The sequence below is a fragment of the Oryctolagus cuniculus genome, chromosome 2 (genome assembly GCF_964237555.1).
Source record: "Oryctolagus cuniculus chromosome 2, mOryCun1.1, whole genome shotgun sequence".
Lineage (NCBI taxonomy): Eukaryota > Metazoa > Chordata > Mammalia > Lagomorpha > Leporidae > Oryctolagus > Oryctolagus cuniculus.
In genome coordinates, this window is record NC_091433.1 from 39,814,799 (window position 1) to 39,834,981 (window position 20,183).

Sequence of the window (20,183 nt, forward strand, 5' to 3'; positions counted from 1 at the left end):
TCTCCTACTAGTTTTGGGTCTGGTTTGCTGCAGTTTTTCTAGATCCTTGAGATGCATTGGTAGCTCATTTATTTGCTGCCTTTCCAATTTCTTGATGTAGGCACCTATTGCTATAAACTTTCCTCTTAACACTGCTTTTGCTGTATCCCATAGGTTTTGATATATTGTGCTGTTATCCTCATTTACTTCCAGAAAGTTTTTGATTTCTCTTTTTATTTACTGTATGACCCAGTGTTCATTCAGGAGCATGTTGTTCAGTCTCCATGTGTTTGCTCTAGGGATTCCTGAGTTGCTAATTTCCAGCTTCATTCCACTGTGGTCTGAGAAGCTGCATGGTATGATTCTAATTCTTTTGAATTTGCTGAGACTTGCTTTATGGCCTAGTATGTGGTCAATCCCAGAGTAGGTTCCATGTACTTCTGAGAAGAATGTAAATTCTTTAAGTGTAGGATGGAAAGTTCTGTAGATATCTGTTAGATCCATTTGGGCTATAGTGTTGATTAAGATGCTGTTTCCTTGTTGATCTTCTCTCTGGTTGATATGTCTATTTCTGAAAGTGGAGTATTGAAGTCCCACAATACTATTGTATTGGAGTCTAAGTCTCCCTTTAAGTTCCTTAATGTATCTTTTAAATAAACCGGTGCCCTGTAATTAGGTGCATATACATTGATAATTGTTATATCTTCCTGTTGAATTGATCCCTTAATCATTACATGGCCCCTCTTTGTCTCTCTTAACAGTTTTGTGTTAAAGTTTATTTTGTCTGATATTAAGATGGCTACACTAGCTCTTTTTTGGTTTCTGTTGGCATGGAGTATCTTTTTCCAACCTTTCACTTTCAGTCTGCAAACATCTTTGTTGGAAAGGTGTGTTTCTTATAAGGAGCAAATAGATGGGTTTTGTTCCTTAATCCATGCAGCCAGTCTGTGTCTTTTAACTGGAGAGTTGAGGCCATTAACATTCGGTGTGACTATTGATAAGTAGTAACCTTGCCTTACCAGTTTCCCAAAGATATTTTCTAATATACGCTTTGAACTTCCTGTGATGTTGTACTGGGAGGTTTTCTTCATTTACCTTCTTTCATACTGATGGCTGTGTTTCTGTGTGTAACACATCTTGAAGCATCTTTTCCAGGGCTGGCCAAGTGGTGACTAATTCTTTCAGTTTGTTTGCTATGAAAGGTCTTTATTTCACCTTCATTCACAAATGAGAGCTTAGCAGTATATAATATTCTGGGATGACAGTATTCTCTGAGTTAACTGGGCTATATCTCACCATTCCCTCCTAGCCTGTAGGGTTTCTGATGAGAAGTCTGCTGTGAGTCTAACTGGAAATCCTCTGAGAGTAATCTGATGTTTCTCTCTTGCACATTTTAGAATCTTTTCTTTATGTTTCACTGTGGTGAGTTTAATTACAACGTGTCGTGGTGAGGATCTCTTTTGGTCATGTTTATTGGGGGTTCTATGAGCTTCCTGTACTAGGATGTCTCTGTCCTTCTCCAAACCCAGAAAGTTTTCTGCTAGTGTCTCATTAATAAGGCCTTCTAATCCTTTCTCCCTCTCCATGCCTTCAGGAACTCCTAGAACCCAAATGTTAGGTTTTTTAATAGTATACTGTAGATTCTGAATAATATTTTTTAGATTTCTAATTCCCTCTTATTTTCTTTGGTTTGACTATTTACTTAGCTGTGATCTGTCTTCCAAGATCAATATTCTCTCTTCTGCTTCACTCATCCTGTTTTTAAGGCTCTCTAAAGCATTTGTCATTTGATCTATTGAATTCTTCATTTCATTTTGATTTCTCTTCACTATAACAATTTCATCTTCTCCTAGCTTCTTCATTTCATTTTGATTCCTCCTTAAGATTTTATTTTCATGAGAGATTTTCTATCCTGTCCATTAAGGATTTCTGTAGTTCAAGAATTTGTTTTTGGGAACTTCTAGATGTTCTTATCATAAATTTTTTGAAGTATGTATCTCACATTTTTTCTATCTCATCATCTTCATAATCTTGATTTGGGGTGTCTTCTACATTTGGGGGCATTATAATTGTTCTTGCTTACTTTGTTTCTGCATTTGTTGCATGGCATTGTGGAGATATTCTTTGGTCTTCTTCTTCTTCTTCTTCTTCTTCTTCTTCTTCTTCTTCTTCTTCTTCTTCTTCTTCTTCTTTTTTTCCGCTGTGGTGGCTTTTCTCATTATACTATGACTCTAGTTTAAGTGGACTGTTGTAGTTGATGGATCCTTAGAGGCGTGTGATGGGTGTGGTCAGAGAGCTCTGTTCTGTTCGTCAGGGTTAAGGGTGTGCCAAAGGTGACACACCAAGGTAAGGCATGGTAAATCTTCTTTCTCTCTTTTTTTTATTCAGAAGGGAAGTAATTCTGCACAGCTGAGCAGAATTGAAGGCAGTCAGTGTCTGAGCTCTGGCTCCTGTGGGTATAATATTTGTCTGTTCTGTCCCAAGGACCACACAAAGGATCTGTGCAGTCCTCAGGGTAAGCTCAAATTCCCCTTCAATCTTACACCAGGTTGCCAAGGTTACCACATTTGTGGCATACTCCCATCTCAGGCACTCTGTGAGTTCTCTCACACACCCTGTTTTTTTTTTTTTTTTTTTCACAGTCTCAGTTCATTAGCTCCACACATTCACTAGGGCCTAACCTCCTATTATTTCTCCCCACCAGAGCCAGGTTTTTCTACTTGGCTGAGGGCGGGCACAGCCCTGAGGTGGCGCAGCTGTATCGTATGTCCAAAATGGTGCCTGCTCTTTGTATTACTTGCCTTTGTAAGGTGAGTGGAGAGAGAGAATCATGTTTGTACTGGTCCCTTTTATTAATTTATTTTCTCTCCTCTAGTTAGCCTGGTGAACTTTTCCCCCTTGGGGCTTCAAGCCTTGTTCCCTCTAGGCTCTTCCTGCTGCTTTCCTGCCAGTGTCTCAGGCTACCGAGGTTTCGCCTCACCTCCCTTTCCAAGACTGGTGCATGGACTCGGTGGCTGGGGTCCCAAGCCATGGGCTTCTGTGCCCTCCACTTAGGTCCACCATGTCCCACTAGTTCCGGAAGAGTTTCCTCTGCTGTTTTTTCCCTAACTCTTCCCTGAAACTACAGTATCTCCACTTTATTAAACTATCTTTTCCCAGTCTATTAATGTGCTCCCTCCCTATTCCGCCATCTTGGAGGAAGCCTCCCATTGACTAATTCTTAAGCCATTATCTGCAAGAAAATATTTCATAGGAACAGAGAGACCATGCTTGCACTTCATCTGAGATTAATGGGAAAGCCTCAAATGTCTTCCAATCAGTGTAATGCTGACTTAAGGGTCAAAGTAAACAGATGTACTTTCAAAAAATTCATGGGACAGGGAAACTGAAAGTAAGTTTTTTAAATGCAAATAATTCCTAAAATTCATGCAGAGTGGATAGTTATTTCAATAATAAACATTTTTCTTTAACTTTTTGAAGGGTCTTCTATGCAGCCACTGAAATTCTATCCACAAAACTAGTTAACTGTCTTGTATTCTGAGGGCACTCAGAACACAATTCAAAATGTTATTCATTTCAGTGCCATCCCATATGGATGCTGGTTTGAATGCCAGCTGTTCTACTTCCAATCCAGCTCCTTGCTAAAAGCAGCAGGGGATGTCCACAATCTTGGGCACCTGCATCCATGTGGAAGACCCAGAAGAAGCTCCTGGCTCCTGGCTTTGACCTGATCCAGCCCTGGCCATTGCGGCCATTTGGGGAGTGAACCAGTTGATGAAAGTTCTTGCTGTCTCATTTCTCTTTAACTCTTTCAAATAAATAATCTATAAAAATTACTAATTTCTAACAAGTATAGAATGTGATACATTCTATTATTGAATAAAGTTATAAATATGTTAATAAATGAGTAAAGACTAAATGAATAATTTGCTTAAAATTTTATGTGACATAAAAGAAATAAAAGTCGGCATCGCGGCTCACTAGGCTAATCCTCCACCTTGCAGTGCCGGCACACCGGGTTCTAGTCCCGGTCGGGGCGCCGGATTCTGTCCCGGTTGCCCCACTTCCAGGACAGCTCTTTGCTGTGGCCAGGGAGTACAGTGGAGGATGGCGAAAGTACTTGGGCCCTGCACCCCATGGGAGACCAGGATAAGTACCTGGCTCCTGCCATCGGATCAAGCGCGGTGCGCCGGCTGCAGCATGCGGGCTGCGGCGGGCATTGGAGGGTGAACCAACGGCAAAAGGAAGACCTTTCTCTCTCTGTATCTCTCTCTCACTGTCCACTCTGCCTGTCAAAAAATAAAAATTAAAAAAAAAAAATCATAGCCGTGAACAACAGAAATCCTATTCTTCTGGCATGGGACGTTCTTTTAAAGTGCTTTTAAGATCATTTTTTTTCATTTGCATAAAAACTTGAATATCCTAAATGCTCTCATTTTTGGGTAATTACTTAAGAATTGAGCACACTGAAGTTGCATAGCATATTACAAACAATATAACCTTTCTTCTTGTTGATAAGATTCTCTGGCTATATAGCAATGCAGTTTGTCCATGTAAAATTTTTTTTTTTCTTTAAAAAAATTACCAAACAATGCTCACACTCATCAAATACAGCCTATGTTACCACATTAGAAAAACAACAGAATTATTATTCAGGGGCCCATGCTGTGGTATAGCAGATGAAGCTGCTGCCTGTGGCACCTGCTGAGTCCCTGCTGCTTCACTTCTAATCCAGCTCCCTGCTAATGGCATGAAAAAGCAATGGAGGATGGTTCAAATGCTTGAGCCCTTGTACCCATATGGGAGACCTTGAAGAAGCTTCTGGCTCTTGGCTTCCAATTGGCCCAACTCTGGACATTGCAGCCTTTTGGGGAGTGAATCAGTGAATGGAAGATCTCTTTTCTCTCCCCCTCTGTCTCCATAACTCTCTTTCTGTAACTTTGCCCTTCAAATAAATAATTAAAAAAAAAAGTAGTTCAAACTCATTTGCATTTCAGATACAGTACTTTAGGGGATGGGCTTTGGCACAGTGGTTAAGACAGCACTTGGGGTGTGGCATCTTTACCAGAATTCTTGGGTTTGAGGCCTGGGTCCAATCTCCATTACAGCTGACTGTTAATATGCACATTAGAAAGTTGCAGATAGCAGCTCAAGCACTTAAGCCTCTGCCACCTGTGTGAGACACCTGTTTAGAGTGCCAGAATCCTGATTTTGGCTTGGCCCAGCTCTTGCTGTTGCATGCACTTGGGGAGTGAATCAGCAGCTAGATCTCTGTCTCTGCCTTTCAAATAAAATAAATTTAAAAATTTAAAAAGCTATGGCATTTTTGATATATGTTGACATGTTCAATGTTAACTTATATGAAGAGAAGTGAGCAGTTACTTATAAGCAATTGATGTTGACTTTTTTGAAATGTGTAAAGCCAGAAGTCTTATCCCACTTTATTGGAAATATGCAAAATAGTTTTCGCATATCAAATACTCTTGGGAGTCATTTATAGTTACTGTAACTGCAAAAATGGCTTGGTACCACAATCTAAACATAATGAGGTAAACAATGGCAGGCTGTCCTATGAGCCTACTCACCAGTCTCATAGCATCAGGTTATGTAGTAATAATGTAATCTATTACTATAGTATTAACAGGTAAGACACAAATTCACAAATGATTTAGTAGGCAGAAAAATATAAAAAGAAAGAAATTGGAGTGAATTTAAGGCTACTCCTAGTAATGTCTCTCATACACAACAGTATCAGAATGTTTCACCAAGACATAGGGTTATTAAGGCAGATATATGGTGTCTGAAATTGTGTCTTAATTGCAATCATGTCTTAATCAAAATATGATACATTCTTAATATAATTGAGGTATTTATAAGTTATCATGACTTAGGAATCTAATTACCTCCTTGAAATTGAGAAATTCTGAAAACAATGTATTTCTGTGCTCTTAAAACATTTTTATGAAAACTTACGGCTTCTTAACCAATAAAAGTATGTATGTTCCTATTGTTTTAACTCCCCATTTTCTTCTACCAATCAAATTCTAAATACATTTATAGAACTAAGTCATACATCCATATATCAGCATATTTTCCAGCAGAATAAGTTTAAATGCTATAACAACATGGTAGAATCACAGCACATACATATTAAGCTTGGTCAGATTCGGCTATACAAGTTAGTACAGAAATAGAGACAGAGGCAGAAAAAAGCAAAATCATAAGAGACTGTGACCTACATAATTACAGAAACAAAGGAAGAAAGAAAAAAATGAATAGAGGGCAGAAAATTCTAGCTATTGTTTTACTCAGTAAGGATACATGTTACTGTTTTCTTGAATTGATCTTGTCAAAAAAGGGCATGTCCTTACACACTGTGTACATCTGCTGTATAATTTTTTGTTACCTGCAAGTCTTGATAATTTCATATTATTTGCTATATAAATTTTATCCCATTGTCCTACTTATGACACCTATAAAGCAAATAAAATTTAAATATACATTTACAATAACTTTGAAATAATTCTATCATTGAAATATTCACAGAATTGAAAATTTGGAAACTAGCAGGGTTAAATTAGTATTAAATCTTAGGTGTAATTTAAGATAATTTTAAAGTTATAATTTTTACCTAACATTCTTCTTTTTGAGACTGATACTACAGTAGGAAGACTGACTCTACCTCATTCATATGATGTGAAATCTAAACAGCAATTCTAAAAGTGAATTTACAGAAATCAGCTAAATTTTAAGCCAGGACAGCCTTTACATTATCAAAATTAAATCATGGCAAGGCCTATTTGCTATTATAGAATGCAGTGTTCATATTCAATCTCCATCTCCTAGAACATTACTTGCCCTTAATAACCATTTATTGCAGAGTGAAATCATAACCCTCATCCTCATCCCAACAACTCTCATCACTCATTTATTTATTCACTTTAGCAGATAAAATTTAGAATGGCTTATTAAATATTTACCTTAATTCATTTAATTTGCAATTAAATTTGTTAATTCATTTCTTTGCAATTAAATTTGTATCATGCATTATTTCTCCCACTTTCATAAGTAAGTGGGAGAAATAAGTCAAATAGCAAAGAGGGCAAGTTAGGTTCTGAATACTGATCTTTCTGAGTCCAAAGCCCATGCTACATTAGGGAAATATCTTTAATGCAAGAGTCTAGAAAGAACAATATGTAAAAGAGTAGCAGACAGAATGTTGTTTTCAAAACTGTATCATACTTTATTTCTATTGTAGGCAACATTTATATCATTCAAATGTTCTTATTTCTGAAGTACTTTTTAAATTCTCCTGCATATATTATCTAATAAAATATCCAAATACTTCTTTTTTTCTTGTTGTTACATTTGTCAGACACCCATCACTTATGGCTGTGCATCTGATTGGGAGATCTTTCATTTTAAGAAAATGTGACATGTTTCCATGGAGATCAGCTTGAGATAGCCCAGTGACGAACATCTTAGCTATAATTTCACATTGGTTTCTATGGTTTCCAGATAGGGAAAGAAAATGAAGTTGCAGATTTTTTGTAATGTAAAAGGCTATTGGAAAATAATAGAAACTGCTCAAATTAATTTCATCCCCATAGAAAAGCACCTCTTATTATTGCAAAACATGAAGCATGTTACGATGAATGCCTTACATATTTTCTTTTCTGCATTTTTAATAAATGAGAAATTATCATATTTAATTTTCAAAATTAGCAGTTAAGAGACTCATTTCACGGCTGACATTTATTTTAGCAACAGTTACTAACAAGTGGTTTGTAATCTCCACTTTACTTTGCTTACATCACATCTTTAAAGAGACCACAACATGCATCTATTAAATGGTTAAAGGACATGGAAGACAATTCTATGATATCTCACACATGAGACTGACATGCATACTTCTTTTCTGGACATGTCTTACTGTTATTGATAAAACTGTGTCACATCCCATTAAAGTAGCAGCACATAAATCAGACTGATCAAACACACATTATTAGCTCGATTCTCCTAATAACTGACTTACCAACTCTCCTAATAACTCACACTCAGTCACATTATTCATCTCTCTGTTTACCATCAGTACTTGGGATAAAATCAGGGTTGTTTTAAAAAGCTTATGAAATTTCTAAAGCAGAACAAAAGCCAAGAAGTGTAAATTCTATTTATATTTCCATTTTTAAGTAACTTCTGTGTCACTTAAGCAGACCATGACTGCTACACATATTCAGTGAGGTAAATGGCCAACTGACAGACTTCAAATACATAAATTCCAAATGAGAAAAAAAGAACAATGTGTACCTCTTTAACAATTACAACAGCACACTGATCTGCCCATTTTAATTATCACTTCCTGCTTATTATTCATACTCATGGCTTAGTAGCAAAACATCGCACAACTAGCCCAGGTTTTCCAAATAAAGGCAGAACATGTGTTAAAATGTTCTGTCTGTAGACAAGAAAATGTTTAAAAAACGATTAAGTAATGTTTTTCTTGTAAGAAAAATATGTAACAGCATACTTTTCCAAGAAGTATGTGGGACAATGTAAGCATTATAGTTAACATAAATACAGTTTTCAGACATAATGAGAAAAAATGGCTTGAGCTGATGTTTCACATAAATGCTTTCTAGTGAGAAAAATTAGAAACAGTAGATGATTCAACACTTAAGTTTGACTATAAGAAATAAGGGTCAGGCATTTGGTCTAGTGGTTAATCTGCCAGTTGGAACGCACACATCCTATATTGGAATGCCTAAACTCTAGGCCTGGCTCCACCCTTGATTCTGGCTGACTGCCAATGCACACCAAAGGAGGTGATGAGTGAAGTGGTTAGTTCCCTGCCACTCAAGTGGAAGACTTGCATTTAGTTCAATGTCTTAGATTTAGTGTGGCCCATTACCAGTCACGTGGGCTTTTGGGAAATGAAGCAATTGATGGGTGTTGTCTCTCTCTCCCTCTGGCCTTCAAATGAATAGAAATCCGTGAGCAACTTTTATATATACACACTTCTTAAAACAATGGTGCTTGAGAAAAATATATATAAAGCTATATCATAATTCATGGAAAAATGAAATTAAAAGAAAAATTATTCTGGTGCAAAATTTGAAATCCACCTCATAGTTTTTCATGGCACCAATTTTCCATGAACTTTTTAAGGCCCCATGTATGCATGTACTTCAAAACAATTTTACACCAAAATAAACCTAATTTTAATTCCATTTCTATAAACTTTTGAATTTACCCTTATATGTGTATATACCAAATACTTACCTATATAGACATCTATGAAGACATTCAAGTATATATGCATATATATGCATATACATACACATATATATATATATATTCACACACCCCTCAAAAGAGATAAGAATTTAATCCTAATTTCAAATCAGAAACATATTTAGGATAAAGGTAAGGAAGAGAGCAACTGCCACTTTAAAATAGATTACATGTCACCTACATTTCCTATCTCCATTTCTTGGATGATACTCTCTTGATTATCTACTCCACAGTTTGCATAACAATCTGTGATGACTTCCCATCTCTTCTAGCTTCCAATTGTAATGACTGCTTAAAAAGTGTAGCTTGGAAGTCAGAGAACAAGTTTGAACACCAAGGAGACCTGGCTAGAGCCATGAACCCACTAAGTAGTACAGCTGTGTGTTTAAGTAAATTTCATGTCACTCTGAACCTCCATTTAAAGGTATGTAAACCCCATTGTGGTTTTGATTTGCATTTCCCTGATGGCTAGTGATTCTGAGCACCTTTTTTCATGTGTCTATTAGTCATTTATATTTCATCCTTTGAAAAATATCTGTTCATATCCTTAGCCCATTTGTAAACTGATTATTCATTTTGTTGTTATTCTGTCTGTTGAGCTGCTTATATATCCTGGATATTAATTCATCAGAGGTATAGTTTACAAATATTTTCTCCCATTCTGTTGGTTGCCCCTTCATTTTGTTGAATGTACCCTTTGCTGTGCAAAAGCCTCCTAGCTTGATGTAATCCAATGTCTATATTTTTGCTTTTATAGCCTGTGCTTCTGGGGTCTTACCCAAGAAGTATTTGCCTATTCCAATGTCTTACAGTGTTTCTCCTATGTTTTCCGCTAGTAAAATGATGTTTTTTAGGTCTTAGATTTAGATCCTTGATCCACTGTGAGTTGATATTTGTATAGGCTATACAGTAGGGGTTCTTTCATACTTCTGCGTGTGGAGATCCAGTTTTTCCAATACTAAACTGTTCTTTCTCTAGGGAGTGATTTTTAGCTCATTTGTTAAAGATCAGTTGGTTGTAGATTCAGGGATTAATTTATGGGGTTTCCAATCTGTTCCATTAGTCTACATGTCGATTTATGTGCCAGTACCAAGCTGTTTTGATTGTAGCTGCCCTGTTCTGTGTCACCTTATTTAGGTTATCACCTAAAAATCAAAAAATAACAAATGCTGGTGAGAATGTGGAGAAAAAGGTATTTTAATATGCTGTTTGTGGGAATGTAAACCAAGGCAACCATTACAGAAGATAGTATGGCGATTACTCAGAAATCTGAAAATTGATCTACCATATGATCCAGCCATGCCACACCTGGGAACTTACCCAAAGGAAATTAAATCAGCACATGAAAGAGGTATGTGTACTCCATATTTATAGCAGCTTAACTCATAATATCAAAGATATTGACTCAATTCATATGTCAACCAACTGATGACTGGGCAAGGGAAATGTCTGTATGCATGATGGAATACTATTCATTCATAAAAAGATGAAATCCTGTCTTTCACAATAAAATGGAGACCATTATGCTTAGTGAAAGAAGCCAGTCCAAAAAAAATAATCTTGTTTTCTCTGATTTGTGGTAATATATAGAGTACAAAAAACATACAATGTATATGAGTCAAACTGACATACTGAGATTTGATTATTGCTTTATGGTCCTTGTCTATATGTCTGAGTAGCAGTGGTTTTTCTAATTACTAATTGAAGCTTGTGATTACAAAATAAATCAAAAGTAGGTCATTGCATAAATTAAAATAAAATAATGTAAGGAGGTAGGAAGGTGAGAAGTATAGAAGAAAGTATTGTTACGTTCTTAAAACTGTATGTATGAAGTACATGAAATCTGTTCCCTTCATATAAATAATAAAGCATGAAACATGTGTTCCTATCAAGACATTCCCATTATCAAATACTCTAGGAAGAAAAAATTGAGTTTGATTATGAAATATAAACTAAAAATATCTGAAAGCAGAGAATTTAAGCAATACAGTTTAATTTCAGATTGGCACGGAAGGAGAAGGGAAATTTTCAAGGTTGGCAGAAAATTAAGAAGTACTTACAACTGTACATTTTGCCTGGAAGAACAGAGGGCCAGAGATATAATTCAACACTAGGCAATTGGTAGTAGCTAATGGTTGAATGCTGGTCAGAAATCAGAAGAAACACTGTTAGAAAACTGTTAACAAGAAGTCTGAATCTGGGTTTTGTGAACAGATTTCTCCTTGTCTATGTATCACATCCTATAAAAATGCTTATTGAAACACTACTCAGTAGAGGAGTGTCTTAATTATAAGGTGGACAAGATGACCTATTTTAGTTACCAGTCTCTTTTCCACCCATCCTATGCTTTCACAATGGCTTAACGATAGTGACCATTGACAGCAGTAATGGAGTTTATGCGTGAGCTCAACAAGATAGACTTCCACTTACCACAGTAATCTAGCTAGCGCCACTGCTATGTTCCCAGCCTACTAAACCATCCAACACTGCACCATCATTTCACACCCTTTCCTAGAGGAAGAGATAAGATCAGCCAACTATTGAGCCATTTCCATCAGGGAAGAAACAATGCTTTGTTCTCACTGGAATAGAAACTTACTTTAAATTTATGTAGATTTAGTTCTTCTCCTGTGAATTGGTCATCTATGTAGTAAAGTGCTTTATTCAGCATCATGGTATGCCACATATCCTGCTTTAATCAGAAACTTATTGGGCAGCAAACGAAATACAGCAGAGGACTCATGCTTATGGAACTCATTGGTTGCATCATGTTTCCATCACTGAAAGAATGGTGCCATGGCTTTTTTAAGTGGTAGTTACATGCTTGCCACACTGAGGTAATGACTTCTTCAATTGTTAGATTATTTAAAAAAAATAACAAATTTATCTTGCTATTTCCCTTGGCCAGGATTAATAGTAATCAAGAAGTGAATCAGTACCCCTAGTGATTCCCTAGAGAAATATTTATTTCCTGTTCTCAGAATGGCATATTTTATTGGTCTTTAAATCTCAGGCTTCCACCAGGGATTCCAGGCAAGGGTGCCATTAAACTGAGAATGTCACTTCAAACGGACTTTTAGTTTTATGAGGCAGAGTTACATCATTTTTGGTATAAGGATATCTTGATACTGTCTTTATTTGAAATGTAGGTATGATTACACTGATATCAAGTAGGCACAGAATCAATAACAGTAGTTTTCTAAATATCCATTCAGTTGAACTCAAACTGCTTTTCCCCTTCACTCTGTAGTTTCTCTTGGGCACACAAGAAATATCTGTGAAATAAGGAAGATGGAGATGAAATGGTAATCATTTTACATTTGATATGTTGGTACAGAACACCAGACACCATGGCAGCTTCTCTAATGTTTCTGAATTTCTGGTTTGCCTTGTCGAAAAGAACAGCTCCTATATATATTTAGAGGCCTTATGGTACAGTAGGCTAGGCCATCATTTGCAACACCTGCATCAAATATTCCATGCTGGTTTGAGTCCCAGCTGCTCCACTTTTGATCCAGCTCCCTAGTAACATGTCTGAGAAATCAAAAGATGGCCAAGTACTTGGGCCCCTGCCACCCATGTGGGAGACTTGGATGGAGTTCCCGGCTTCTGCTTTCTGTCTGGCCCAGCTCTGGCCTTTTGTGGCCAACAGGGGGGTGAAACAAAGGATGGGATGAAAGATGTCTTTCTTCTGTATCTCCTTCTGTCTCTGTAACTCTGCCTTTCAAATGAATGAATGAGTGAAGAAATGAATAAATAGATGTTGTTTTAAACTACAGAGTTCTTGGGTTATCTAGGAAACAGCAATAGTAACTAATATACTCTTCAATCATCACTGCAACCCACAGTGGAAAACAAATTCTCAAACTAACAATACCCTTTGAATTACCTGAAGTTCCTACAAAAAGTCATTAACCTCACTGAAAGCCTAATACACTCGGTCCTGTTAAGGGGATAAAGCCATGAAAAAACACCCTAAAACCCATGATTCCACAGAGTTTCACATACCAATAAAAAACAAATCAGTAAATCCTACCTTATGCTGCTATAGAGAAAAAAAGTAAGGAAAAAGTATAGAGACAGCAAGGCAAAATTGGGGTTGCAATTTTCCAAAGGGTAAACAAAAGCTCTCTATGTAAAGCAGATACATGACTAAAACCCAAAGAACTATAAGAAAGTGGGTATATTTAGTATCTGGAGATGTGTAACCCAAGCAAATGGATGAGCCAATGGAAACATCTTGAAGCAGGAGGTAAACTGGTCAGTGCAGCACCTACTGGGCCTATGTGCCCTCCTAATATAAATTTGCTATAACTATAGAGAGAAATGGGAAGGAGCTGGATTTTGAAGAGAAGAGTGTCCTCACTAGACTATATTTTAAAATGTTCCCTCTCATTGCTGTGCTGAAAAAAAACACACACACACACACACACACACACAATGCATGGTAGAGGGGGGTGGGTAGGAAATTTGAGTGATAGCAAGTACAGAAACAATAAAAACAGCCCGAAATGTTTTTATATAATATTACCAGTGAAAACATGATATTTCAGACCAAGTTGGGAAAGATGAAGTATATAAAAGATGGTCAGCTTCAAAATACTTTGAAGAAAGACTCAACAGGATTTGCCAGCAATTAAATTAAGGTACATGTGTGTGCATATCCAAGTGTAAATTATTAATTCAGAAGAATGATACTTTATTAATCTACCAAAAATTTGTTTTTCATAATTCCCTGTACACTACACCCATTGCTTCAGCATTGCTTCCAGACACTGTAAGATTTTGAAAGTATTTTATTTCTTCAATTATTCTCTATTTTAATGAGCAACAGAGTGCTTACATGACAAATTGGTTTTGAAAGAATTCTGTTATTATAGTAACTGAGATGGTTACTCATCATTCCACTCAATGGGTGTAACTCTGCCTACAGGAGATGGGTTCCATTCTATTCCCATCTGTGTGGTTAAAAACACCCATGCAACAATACAGAAAGTAGTTCCACTGGCTAGCACAGCATCACCATACTTGTCGTGAAAATCCAGTGAGCGTTTCACATGGCTCTGTCTTGCCATAATTTGCTGAATGTTTCGAATCTTGAGACTACTTAGTGCATTTTTGGCCAAAAGAAACATCATGAAGTTGTGACGGGATTGCAGTTGATTGCAGCTACTCTATTTTGTTGCAAAGAGACCTGGAAAAACAAATAAAAAATAGGCAATGACATCTGATCCACATTCAGTTTCTCCTTCTTTGAATGTTTTACCCAGACCAAACTTTTGATGAGTTAGTGATTATGTATGTGACCCTTTGTGTAATGAAATCTGGATTTCATCTCAACCTTTCCACTGATTAGCTGTATGAACTTGGGAAATTATAATCTCTCTTCTCTCACTTTGCTCAAAGATAATGTTTTCGTCCAACTCCTAGGCATACAGTAAGGATTATGAGAGATAATCCAAAAGAAAACAAAATAATAAGCACTAAGGAAGTGGCAGCTTTTCTACTTATAAGAAATATCTGATATCCGATATCCAATAGTTTGGTAGATACACTCCAAACCTACCACAGCTAGAATGGCTGTTTAAATTCGTATCCAACTGTCTCCACTAGTGTAACAACCTATACATTTATTATCAGTTCTAAAGTTCTGTCAAGAATTACAAGGCATGCAGATTAAGTCCCACCTCCTGTCTCTCCTCCTACTCCTTTGCTTTCTCGTGCTTCACATCACTCCTAATCCTCCCTTTTCTATGTATAATATCATCCTATTCCTTACTACACACTAAATTCTACTTACCTTGAAAAATCTCAGCCTGAAAGTTAGCACTTCAGTGAAGAGTTCTCTAAAAATCTGCAGACTCAGTAAGCCTCCTATTCTCTGAGCTCCCACACATTTCATCCTCATTTAATAGCATTTAACAGAATAATTTTCTTTTAAAAAATCATTATTTTTAGAGCAGTTATTGGTTCACAGCAAAATGAACATAGAGTTTCCATACACCCTCAATATTTTCCATCAGAGTTCTCTATTTGATAACAACCAATGACTATATTTGCACACTGTTTGTTCATTCTTGGTGTTGTGAATTCTATGGATTTTGGTATAGACTGGATTATGGCATATGTCTATCATTAAAGTATGATGCAGAATAGTTTCACTCTCCTAAAAAATATTTTGTACTCAGCCTTTTCATTCCTCTTTGTCCACAAATCCTTGGAAACCACACCATTTTACTGTCTCTATAGTTTTATCTTTTCCAGAATATCATATAGAATCACACAGTAGGTAGTTTTTTTAGATTGATTTATTTGACTTAGTAATATATATTTAACATTCACCTATACCTTTTCATAGACTTCCAGTTTTCTTATTTGTAGTGCTAAATAATATTCCATTACCTGGATACATCAGAATCTGTTTTACTGAAGACCATTTTGGTGGCTTAGAAATTCTGACTATAAATAAATCTCCTATAAACATCTGTGTGTAGGTTCTGTGTGGACATAAGTTTTCAAATAAAAAGTATCAAAGGAACTCAAATTCTGGATTATAGTATGTTTAGTTTTGTAACAAACTTTCTAGCTGCATTCCAAAACAGTTGTACTAGTTTGCATTCCACCACCAATGCATTAGTTCTTGTTCCATAAAAGACTTCTTATTACTCCATATCTTTGTCAGCATTGTTGGTGTTTTAGATTTGTCAGTGTGCAGGTTATTTGATTTACCATTCTATAATGGGTACTCTAACATAAAACATTTTTAATTTACTTATTTATTATCTAAATACTCCTATTTTGGAAAAGTAAAATTTTTAAAACTTCTATTATTAAATTGGCTTCTTCATTTTCTTACTGTTGGCTTAAGAGTTCTTTCTATGCTCTGAAAAATAGCCCACTATCAGATATATGTACTGTAAATATTTTCTGCTAGCCTGAGTCTTGCCTTGTCATTCTTTTAAATTATCTTTTTACTCTCTTCCAATAAATTTCAACATCTCCAGGAGCAAGTGATATAATGGTATATATAAAATAGGGTGACACAAATGCATAGAAGGAATTTTTTGAACCAATTCAAGATATGAATGAATACTGATATTCTCACAATACAGAATGAATATTCAGAACAATTTTAACAAAAATTAAATGTGTATTTTGCAATAATGCTTCTGATTTTATTTCTTATATACTTGTATGAAACAAGAAATCTAGAAGCAAAAAGACACTAAAGATTTCTGTCAAATTCTCCTTTTTTTGGCAAGTTGTCAAATATTGCTTAGCCATTAGCAGTAATATATATTAACTGTTGCCCAAATACAGGCAACAGGAATGTAAAAGGGCTTGACATCAGTACTTGTAAATATATAATTGTTCACCAAGATTTTGCAAAATACTTTATTTCCAATTTAGGAAATAAGATCTTAAGGTTCTCTTTTATTTCCAACCATACAGAAGTGGCTCTATTCATAACTGTGATAAACAAGATAAATAGAGAGCCAAATTAATTTCTTGACTGTTCAAATATTCAAAATTATTTTCTTTCACATATGATTCTCTCCACAAAAGGGTAGCAAGGTTTAATTTTGAACGAAATTCAGAAAATAGGCTGAAGGTGAAATGGAACAGAGTGTGACAGGCACAGTCTAATCCCATACAGAAGCACCTGTGCCACACATTACTTTCAGCCTATAGGAAGGCTCATAGCCAGAGAATAATCTGTGGTAACAGGGATCTCCAGTGGGTCACTGACTCATACCTGCCACTGTATGACAAACTGAATTCATTGTTCTTATCCTCAACTCAACTCAGACACTTTGTCTGAGGCGACACTGATCACATATCTTGGGTCTTCATCCTTTGGCTATTGTCATGTTTGTATGGTTATTCTTTTCCATCTAGCCTGCATTTTCTTGTGACAACAAATGTCCAATACTAGAAATTTACCTTTAGGAATGCCGTTTGCAGTCTGTAGTTGGCATTTTTCCTAAGATATGCAAACAGCAGTCTTCTTTTTTTCTCTTGTTGGCATCAGCAACATCAAACTCAGTTGCCTTCCCAACTACCTTATATCAATCCTTACTTGAACAACACTTGTAAAAACTAAGAACCCACTGATAAGAGAAATTTTTTTAACTTTTATTTAATGAATATAAATTTCCAAGGTAAAGCTTAAGGATTACAATGGCTTCCCCCCCCCATAACTTTCCTCCCACCTGTAACCCTCCCCTTTCCCTCTCCCTCCCCCCTTCCATTCACATCAAGATTCATTTTCAATTCTCTTCATATGCAGAAGATCAGTTTAGCAAATATTAAGTAATGATTTCACAGTTTATACCCACATAGAAACACCAAGTGAAAAATACTGTTTGAGTACTAGTTACAGCATTAGATCACAATGTACAGCACATTAAGGACAAAGATCCTACATGAAGAGTAAGTGCACAGTGACTCCTGTTGTTGACTTAACAAATTGACACTCTTGTTTATGGCATCTGTAATCACCCTAGGCTCTTGTCATGAGTTGCCAAGGCTATGGATCGTATTTAGACAAGGTCGTAGTCAAAGTGGAAGTTCTCTCCTCCCTTCAGAGAAAGGTACCTCCTTCTTTGATGACTGTTCTTTCCACTGGGATCTCACTCGCGGAGATCTTTCATTTAGGTGTTTTTTGTTTTGTTTTGTCTTGTTTTGTTTTGTTTTGTTTTGTTTTGTTTTTTGCTAGAGTGTCTTGGCTTTCCATGCCTGAAATACTCTCATGGGCTTTTCAGCTGGATCCGAATGCCTTAAGGGCTGATTCTGAGGCCAGAGTGCTGTTTAGGACATCTGCCATTCTATGAGTCTGCTGTGTATCTCGCTTCCCATGTTGGATCATTCTGTCCCTTTTTTATTCTATCGGTTAGTATTTGCAGACACTAGTCTTGTTTATGTGATCACTTTGACTATTAGACCTATCATTATGATCAATTGTGAACAGAAATTGATCACCAGGACTAGTGAGATGGCATTGGTACATGCCATCTTGATGGGATTGAACTGTAATCCCCTGGTATGTTTCTAACTCTACCGTTTGAGGTAAGTCAGCTTGAGCATGTCCCAAATTGTACATCTCTTCCCTCTCTTATCCCCACTCTTATATTTAACAAGGATCACTTTTCAGTTAAGTTTCAACACTTAAGAATAACTGTGTATTGATTACAGAATTCAACCAAAAGTATTAAGTAGAACAAACAAAAAAAAAATACTAAGAGGGATAACGTATTAAGTTGTTCATCAACAGTCAGGGCAAGGGCTGATCAAGTCAACCTGTTGAAGTGAAATGGACACTATGAGAAACAGTGACTTGATCAGCTCTTGTCCTGACTGTTAATTTACAATGTAATACTTTATCCATTTTAGTATTTTTTTTGTTCTAGTACTATATTGGTTGAACTGTAATTAACACACAATTATTCTTAGTTGTTTAAATTTTAACTGAAAAGTGATCCCTGTTAGGAATCTGGAAAACATCATGCTGAGTGAAATAAGCCAGTCCCAAAGGGACAAATATCATATGTTCTCCCTGATCGGTGACAACTAACTGAGCACCAAAGGGGAAACTTGTTGAAGTGAAATGAACACTATGAGAAATGATGACTTGATAAGAGAAATTTTACATACTGGTTAGCTCCACAAGACATACCTCTAATAATAAATGTATTTGTTAGCAGTGAGGGCTAAACATAATATCCCAAGATAATATAAAGGGAAATATAATGACATGGTCACCAGCAACAGCCCTTTAATTGAAAATGTTTACTAGTTTACTATACATTTATCCATCAACTATGTCAGGGTTTGGGCTAGGTGCTGTAAGTACAATGCTTTCTCTCAAGAAGTGATAGTTCTAGAGAAGGAGACAGACTAGACATAAGCACAGGGCTCCCTTAGTTCATAGAGAAGGGAGACATTTCAACTTAGCATTCTAGAAATGGTTTTAGAAGAAATGATACGTAGATATTAAAAAATGATTTAGGGGCCGGCACTTTGGCGCAATGGGTTAACGCCCTGGCCTGGGTGCTGGTTTGAGACTCGGCTCTCCACTTCCGATCCAGCTCTCTGCTATGGCCTGGGAAAGTAGAAGATGGCCCAAGTCTTTGGGCCCCTGTATGCACATGGGAGACCAGGAAGAAGCTCCTGGATCCTGGCTTCGGATTAGCGCAACTCCAGCCATTGCGCCCCACTGAGGAGTGAACCAGCGGATGGACGACCCCCTCCCCCCGCCTCTCCTCTCTCTGTGTATCTCCAACTTTCAAATAAGTAAATAAATTAAAAAAAAAAAAAAACACCATGATTTAGAAATACACAAAGCAGCAAAAACATAAGCACAGAGGCCTGAAACTGTGTAGAAAAGACAATTTGGTTGAACTCAGTAGCACTAGGTGATAAGTGTCAAAGCAATAAATGCCCAACAGATGAGCATGAGAGATACAAGGAAAGAACACCATATTGAGAAAAATATTATGTATATATGCCTTGCTTTGACATTTACACTCAATTCTACAGCTTGCTTGTTCTCTCTCTCTCCCTCTCTCTTTTTCTGAAACTTTTCAAAACCACACCCTTTGCTATTAATAATGGGGATTTCTAATTTTTTGATTTTACTTTCATGATAACATAAAAACACAAGAAAATGATGAGACTTTGATGATGTGGCTTAAGTTCTAGAGTCTTTGTTTACTTTTGTTCTGTATTTTTTTTTTTTTTTGCACAACGATATAGGAATTATTTGTCTTGAGTTAGTTCAAAAGGAATGATGCAGCTTTTATATTTAACATTATGTCCTGGCAATGGATAAAATAATGGCCTGGGAAAGCAGCATAGCATGGCCTAAGTCATTGGTTCCCTGCACCCATGTGGGAGACTTGGAAGAAGCT

At 36.5% G+C, this 20,183-nt stretch overlaps 1 protein-coding gene across 11 annotated transcripts in view; it reads right to left on the reverse strand.

The window, feature by feature from the left end:
- Window positions 1-14,051: 14,051 nt before the first annotated feature.
- Window positions 14,052-20,183, reverse strand: part of COX7B2 (cytochrome c oxidase subunit 7B2) — a 154,748-nt gene continuing 148,616 nt past the window's right edge. For all 11 annotated transcript variants that reach the window (XM_008248480.4, XM_008248493.4, XM_008248488.4 and 8 more), the window contains one exon: window positions 14,052-14,467. In XM_008248480.4, the coding sequence (XP_008246702.1) occupies window positions 14,166-14,411 (246 nt within the window). In that variant the 5' untranslated portion in view covers window positions 14,412-14,467 and the 3' untranslated portion in view covers window positions 14,052-14,165. The remainder of the gene's footprint in view (window positions 14,468-20,183) is intronic.